Genomic DNA, 7,886 nt, shown 5'->3' with positions numbered 1-7,886 from the left:
GACATGTTCGAGAAAATATTTCACTATTTTATTGGAGTGTGATAATTTTCATCTTACATACAAAATCTAATAAGATCACAAGTTCGCCGTTCAAGAAATAAAAAATACTCCATCCGTCCCATTTTAAATGTCATGGGACTTAAAACACACAAATTAAGAAATGTTTGATCATTTTATTTTATGAGCTGTAAAATGACAATAATGTTATATAAGTTATTATGGCTAAAAACCATTTTTCTTCCTTGGCTAAAAATGACATTTAATAGTAATGACACAATTGGAAATTGAATTTATATGTATAGAAATGACACTTAAATAGGGACAACCAAAAATGAAAAAATGGACATTTAAAATGGAACGGAGGAAGTATTTTTTTTTTCTGATCAAAGGGTGATATAAATCACTAGAAACAAACAAAATTTAACTGACCTTATCAAGAAAAAAAAGTTTTGTTGATGCATTGACCTCACTTGATTTGGTATTGGTGGGCGCTAATGTGTTAACGCACTTGAGAACAAAAATCATCCTTCGGCATGGTGTTTCGAGACGTTAAAGCGTTTATGTGGATTTAGTCGATATTGGTGTTCTCATTAAGTACATACTTTATTTTTACGAATCTTTACAACATGTCATCTATGTTTTCAAAGACAGTACGGATAATTATTTCATATTTTTTTTAAAGACTTTAGTAACATAGCTAATAAAGTACTTATATGTTGTATTAGTATTCCAATTCAAGTTTTGTTATCAATAGTTGAAACAACAAAAAGTATTAACTTACACAAACTAATAATAACCTTTAAGCATATATATTTATTTAAATTCTTAATTTATTATTTCTTAAACAAGATCGAAATCTAAATCTAAATGATACCTAAAAATATAAACTCATTTAAAGAGGTTAATATAAGTTGTACCTAGAACTATAAACTCATCTATATTTAAAATATAAATTCATTTCAGAATTTAGAGGGTACTCACGCAATGCAGTAGGGGACACAACATTTAAAGATTGTTAACGAGCCATGCTAAGCTAAGCCAAGGCTTGCTCAAGCTCGAAAATTTTTTTATACCGAGCTAGATGGGGTTGGCTCGAAATTGAAATCAAGCTAAATCTTAAATTCGGACTTTTGAACTTATTTTATTACAAGTGTTATATATATATATATATATATATGTATATGTATGTAGTCCATTTTTCTTTTATCGTATTGTCATTGTTGTCACACGGTATTAAAGTCTAGGGGCATTATTGAGAAACCAAATAACATAAATGATAAAACCACCGGCATTTCCCACTGTTTTGTTTCCTAATACATGGTGTTGTCTAGTTGTTTACTTTCTTGTGTTGTTATATTGTACATCTATTTATACTCAATCCAGCCTTCCTATTATTCATCAATCACTCACAAGTTACAACACTTTTGATTAAAATCAAACCCACTTATATTACAAGTTTGAAGATAGTATGAGTTCAACAAGCAGAGCTTGGATGGTGGCTGGAACCGTGGGACTAGTTGAGGCTCTCAAAGACCAAGGGTTTGCACGGTGGAACTACACCATCAGGACCATCCACCACCACGCCAAGGCCAATCTCCGGTCAATCTCTCAAACTAAGAAGCTGTCTTCTCCAGCAGCCATGGCTACAACCAAAGGCATAGAAGAATCAGAGGATCTTTAAGAAAAGTTATGTACTTGAGTTGTTGGGGTCCCAACTGATTAACATGGTATTATAAGTAGATAGAGGAACATGGTTATGTGTACATGTAATTATGTATGATGTACATCTCCAACCTACATAATTTAAGTCTTAAGAGATGTTCGATTTAGATCAAAACTAATACAAGTTGTTTGATGCCATTTTGAGTCTTTGACAGCCATATAATTCACGTATTAATTTGGTTAGATATACAAAGTAGCACGTTCAGCCATAGAAAATGTAATAAAGTTCAAACTCTGTAAGTTAATTAATAAAATTGTAACACGGTTAATCCTGTATAAGTTAGTTAATAATGTTGGACTCACTATGACACCATAATTTAATAATTTAGGGAGGTATTATTAATAAACCGAAATACATGATATCATTTCTAGACTGGTGCTCATGGTCTAGTTGTATCAAGCTTTGTATATTTGAGTCACCGTTGAAAGTGGTCTGGTTGTATATATCATCAAGCTTTGCAGGGTGGTCATTGAGTGATTGACTCGCGGTTGAAAAAGAAAAGTATATATATGTTCTTTTTTATAAATATAACATTGTTAATTTAGTGTATTCTGAGCATTTAGTGATTTAGTTAATCAAGCTTTAATTAAATAAGAACGCTCATACTCCAAAATGAACAACAACAAAAGACGAGACATGTTAACAGGGCATGGGTTTCATCTCAAAAGTGTGAGAAAATCCATCATGACTATGTATGGGCCGGGGAATATAACTTAAGGAATATTATAATTTAAAGTAGGGGTAAGTAACTTAACCATCATAATCGTTAGGCCAAACCATAACCGACATAATCGAGTAGATGTAATCGATAACCGACATAACCGGTGGGTTGGTTTAATGAATTTTTAAAAACCGTCAAATACGGGTCGATTCTTATTAAAGATAATTCCAAAATCACTATAACTAAACCGATCCATTTATTTAACCAACAATATGTTTGGGATTAACTTCCACCAAACATATTGGATTATATTATTTTGATGTTTTTGGTTCAATAGTTATCAAATTAAGTTGAATTTCATTGTTGGACTATATAATGTGATTCTTATTTTGAATATTTTGTATTAATATTAAAGATTATATATACTTTGTTAGATTATGTCATGTCGTTTTTTATAATAATTGGTACCAAACTTTTAGGCATAATTACATTGTTTTGGTTACGGTTAACCGACCCATAATTGACTCACTATAAGCTACAAAATCGATTAACCAAACCGCCGTTAGGGGTGAACAACATAACCGTCATAGTCATTAACCGAACCATATCCGAACCGATATAACCGTTGGGTTGGTTTAATGAATTTTCATAAAACGCCACATGCGGGTCAGTTTTGGTTAAAGATAATTTCAAACCCATCATAACTGAACCGACCCATTTTTTTAACCGGCGGTATGCTTGGGACTAATTTCCACCAATTATATGGTCGGGTTATACCATTTTTGAAGTTATGATTCAGCGATTGTTATTGAATTAATTTGAATTTTATTGTTGGATTATATAATACTAATTTTTTTATAATATAAGGTTTTATACTATGAACCATATATCTTGTGATACGATGTCATGTCTTTCCTTGTAATATTCGGTACCAAACTTTTAGATGTAATTACATTGTTTTGGTTATAGCTTGCTGACCCATAACCGTCTCGTTATATCCTTTAAAACCGATTAACTGAAACAGCCATAACGGATCGGTTATGGTTATGGATATTCATTAACCAACATATCGGTTATGTTTATGAATTCAGCTCAAAACCGCTTCAAATGGACCCATGCACACCCCTAATCACCGTAATAGGTCGGTTATGATTATGGTTATTCTTTAACCGACATATCATTTATATGAATTTGGCTCAAAACCAATCCATACACACCCTTAGCTTAAAGTAACAAAATTCAGTTAAGCCTAATGTAACTCGTTTACTCTTTACACCCCCCTTTTTTAAGTATAAACCTTAAAACAGACTACTGGAGGTTAATATAAAAATATGGTGGAAAAACAAAACTCCCCAATCCCATCAACTACGTCCATGTGAATGAGTGAATCCACGTGCGTCTCAAAGTCTCGTCATTTTTATTTTTGACTCTATTACCATACCAGTAAAGGACAGATGCCCCTTATCAACTTTAAAAAAAAGTAATAGAAAAATAAAAAAAATATAATTAATAAAATCTATGTACGTGTATTCTAGCCTTCTAGGTGTCCTCTATGCATGAAGCCTCATGTGCATGCTAAGAAACCTGTTGGTCACAAACAATGACTCACCAATCTCATAAACCTTCACTTATGACTTACGAGTTACATGTGACCACTTCATAAATATCCATTACTTCTTTCATCTACAAACACAACCCACAACTCCATAACACAACATTAACCAAATTGACAATATGGCTTCTGCTAGCCGTGTTTGGATGGCCGCCGGTGTAGCCGTTGTTAACGAACATACCGATCAAGGTTACAAACTTAGATCACTCATCAACTCTTTTCGACATGGTAAGAAGGTTTTTGGAACCTCTACTGGAGTTGATCCTAGTAATCTACGTCCACTTTGTTCCAATGCACGGGCTAATGTTAATGTTGGAGACAAGAAGAGTACTACTACACAGTCTGATGATTCTATCCGACAAGTTATGTACATGAACTGTTGGGGGCCATGTTGAAGAGTGGTTTGGTTGGTGACTTGGTGGTGGAGTTGTGAAATGTAATATAGGCTAGGAGTATTAATATGTGGAACAAGAGGGTTCGAATTGTACATGTTTTTAACTCTTGTGAAGCCGTTTGTTGTTATTTCCTAGCCGATGAATGAATACAAATTAATCTTTCCTAGCTACTCCGTATTAACTATTTCTGTTTGTTTTATATATTGCTTCTTTTCTTATAAGTTATATACTTAATAGTCGAAGCAAATCATCAAATATTCAATCATGGATGTTGCCAACAGAACTTATACCTAGATGTTACTAAATATATAGAATACTCTTTTGGGTGCTTTCAATTCACAAAATTAGTAGGGATTAAGGAATTATATATAATTAAATCCCTTAATATGACATGTTCATGTTCGGTTGGATAAGAGATGAAACAGGAATGTAAAGTGGTTCCAGTTAAAACTCATCTTCATTGAAAATTAAGAATCCGTTAACTTTATATAAGGAAAGTAAAAAAAATGTTGCAATTTTTTATATTTGTTTCTTATTTTTTTCAAAAATAAAATAGAATAATTTAACGGGTTTTCTAACTGAAAACCATCCTTTTTCTAAAAAAAGCCCTTATACGTCTCGTATAGAGCCATACGAAGTATATGCGTATAAGGCGGTGTGTGGGTGTTCTAGTACTACCCTAATTTAATCAATAGTTATAAGTTTCTGTTTTATCTTTGTAGATAAGACTGAAAAATAGGTCAGATTGGATGGGTTCACGTCACGGTCACTAAAAGTTCATTCAGAAAAGGGTTATCTTGAAGAGTGGATGGGTTCATGTCACGGTCACACACAGGTTTGGATTCACAACCTGTGAACGCCTTTTAGACAAGAAAAGATCTATTAAACATTACGGTTGATCACTTGATTGTAATATGGAGGTTAAAGTGATAATATATTTAGTTGGTTTTCACTTTAAATAAATCAACCTATAGTTATACGTTTATATATCGATGAAAATAAAATAATAAATAATAATAAATGTAATTAGAGAGAGAAAAAAAGGTGAGCTGGAAGGGCATTTTTGACATTTACTTTTTTAAAACCATCGGCATATATTATCCAACAAGCCGCCTGCTGTTTTTGCCCCCAGAAACCTTGGTTCACTTCTATTTATACCCATCCCATTATTTTGCTTCTTCAACAAACATATATCACATACATACATTTGACTAAAACAAAATCCACTTCATTTTAAGAGACAATGAGTTCAACAAGCAGAGCTTGGATGGTGGCTGGAACCTTGGGACTAGTGGAAGCACTTAAAGACCAAGGCTTTGCACGGTGGAACTACACCATCAGAACCATCCACCACCATGCCAAGGCCAATCTCCGGTCAATCTCTCAAACTAAGAAGCTGTCTTCTCCGGCAGCCATGGCTACAGCCAGAGGCATAGAAGAATCTGAGGAATCATTAAGGAAAGTTATGTACTTGACTTGTTGGGGTCCCAACTGATCAATTTTTTAGAACTGTTTTAAGCTAGGCGTATATGATGTACATTTAGCTATAATTTATAATATGTATGCACCCTTCTTATGAATCACAAATTCACAATTTTATTCAAGGTTGTGACGTTTTGATGTGTCTTGGAAATTTTGCTTTTAATTCATGAACACACAATAATTTATAATACAAAATATTATGACAGAATTACAAATTTTGTCCTTTAAAAAAAGCCAAATTACGGTTCGTGCCCTTTTTTTAGTTTCCTTGCAGGCGGTGTACTTTAAACTTTTTTTTTCTACACGTTATGTCCTTTACGCTAACTGGGTTAGAAAAACTCAGTTAAATGCCCTCACGTGAGGCGCATGTGAAGGCATTTTTGTCTTTTCGTCTACCCTGCAACTTCTTCTTCCTCTTTCTTCTTCATTTTTGCAGAGACTCTCTCTCTTTCTCCCCCCCCCCCCTTCTCTCTCTCTCTCTTTAAACCACCACCACACCACTAACGGACACCGGAGACCATGTTAATCGCCACCACCACGCCTCCACCATATACCCAGCACATGAAACCTGGCCCGTCGTGATCCCCTCCACGTCATCTACATCATCATCACCACCACAGCCGATTTTCCGACAAGGAGATCGATGACTGCACTGGTGGTGGTCACGGCGACGGTGACGGTGAGTATTCCGGCGACCAGAACAAAGCTTTCAAAGACAAACCGACCTCAAACTCGTTCTCGAAGGATCATGTTCCGCTTGTAAACAAAAAATAATCAATCAGTTATCATTCTCTTTTCTATAAAAACTGAACCACGTACACTATGAATAAAATGATTAAAACCAACCAATACATTTCAATTCCATATTTGGGGGTTTATACATCACAAATTCACAATATATAAAACAAAATTAGAAACCTTATGCTTTGAAATCAAGCGTTGGTGTTTCTTCTTCTTGGATTTAAAGGAAGCAAAGTCAAATCTGGTTGGCTTCAACCTTTTGCGTTTGCCCTAAAAGCACAGCAGATCCAACCACCAATAACTCAAATTGTATTTTCAAACTAATAATAAATAGTGAATAGATACCGATAATGCAACCGAAGGTGTTAACGGAGCAGGGGGCGAGGTTTTAGACATCAAAAGCTGAGCCACAGGAGTCACATCGGTTACCGGTGATTTGGAGGGTTTCAGTTCATAAGTGATTTGAAGATCAGGAGTTTGTTCATTGCTTATCTTGATCGGAGCTGAAGCCATTGTTCACCGGAGATTGTACTGAGTTTTTGGGAAGAGAAAGGGCTGAGGGGTAGGTTAAGTTAAAGAAGAAGCTGCAGGGTAGACGAAAAGACAAAAATGCCCTCACATGCGTCTCACGTGAGGGCATTTAACTGAGTTTTTCTAACCCAGTTAGCGTAAAGGACATAACGTGTAGAAAAAAAAAGTTTAAAGTACACCGCCTGCAAAGAAACTAAAAAAAGGACACGAACCGTAATTTGGCTTTTTTTAAAGGACAAAATTTGTAATTCTGTCAAATATTATTCAGATGTTTTATTTATTATTTTATTGATGAAATAATAATGTATCATAAATAATGTATTATGAGTTTATCCAAGGAAAATTCTAATTAAAACCAGCTACGTCTAGGAAAACAGGCGAAAATACATTCAAAATTACACTTTGTAGATAGTTTATCCTAAAATCTAAATATTTTTCTCTCATATTTATTAGTCTTTTTCATGTGGACTATTTGAGTGGCTTGACAATCATTATAGCGTGACTATGTGAGTGATTTGACTACGCACGATATATTATCGGATCATCACATACCTAACTTCCAAAACTATATTTCATAATAATACGGGAAATATAAAATGCACTAAAAAATATTTGTCGCAACCTTTATTTCAAAAAGAAAATTTATTTCACAAAAAAAGTTGTATTATGTGAACTTGTATTAGATCTAGTGCAACCTTTTTTTAGATAACGTAATTGTTTCTTACAAATACAACACTTTTA

The 7,886-nt window shown here is 34.0% G+C and overlaps 1 protein-coding gene and 1 pseudogene across 1 annotated transcript; both read left to right on the top strand.

The window, feature by feature from the left end:
- The first annotated feature begins 1,367 nt into the window (after window positions 1–1,367).
- Window positions 1,368–1,719, top strand: LOC143539644 (uncharacterized; annotated as a pseudogene).
- A 3,844-nt stretch (window positions 1,720–5,563) lies between these two features.
- On the top strand, window positions 5,564–6,049 carry LOC143539633 (uncharacterized). The gene has a single exon (XM_077032897.1). It carries the CDS (start codon window positions 5,635–5,637, stop codon window positions 5,884–5,886), a length of 252 nt encoding a protein of 83 aa, XP_076889012.1. The 5' UTR covers window positions 5,564–5,634; the 3' UTR covers window positions 5,887–6,049.
- The last annotated feature ends 1,837 nt before the right edge of the window (window positions 6,050–7,886 follow it).

Source organism: Bidens hawaiensis, unplaced genomic scaffold (genome assembly GCF_021521415.1).
Source record: "Bidens hawaiensis isolate Kalapana, Puna unplaced genomic scaffold, B.hawaiensis_p1.1 tig00000820_1, whole genome shotgun sequence".
Classification (NCBI taxonomy): Eukaryota; Viridiplantae; Streptophyta; class Magnoliopsida; order Asterales; family Asteraceae; genus Bidens; species Bidens hawaiensis.
Note: the sequence above shows the minus strand (reverse complement) of the source record. Positions and strands in the feature narration are given on the sequence as shown.

Excerpts from the sequence above, each read along its gene's own strand:
- LOC143539633 (XM_077032897.1), top strand. The coding sequence starts at position 5,635 with ATGAGTTCAACAAGCAGAGCTTGGATGGTGGCTGGAACCTTGGGACTA.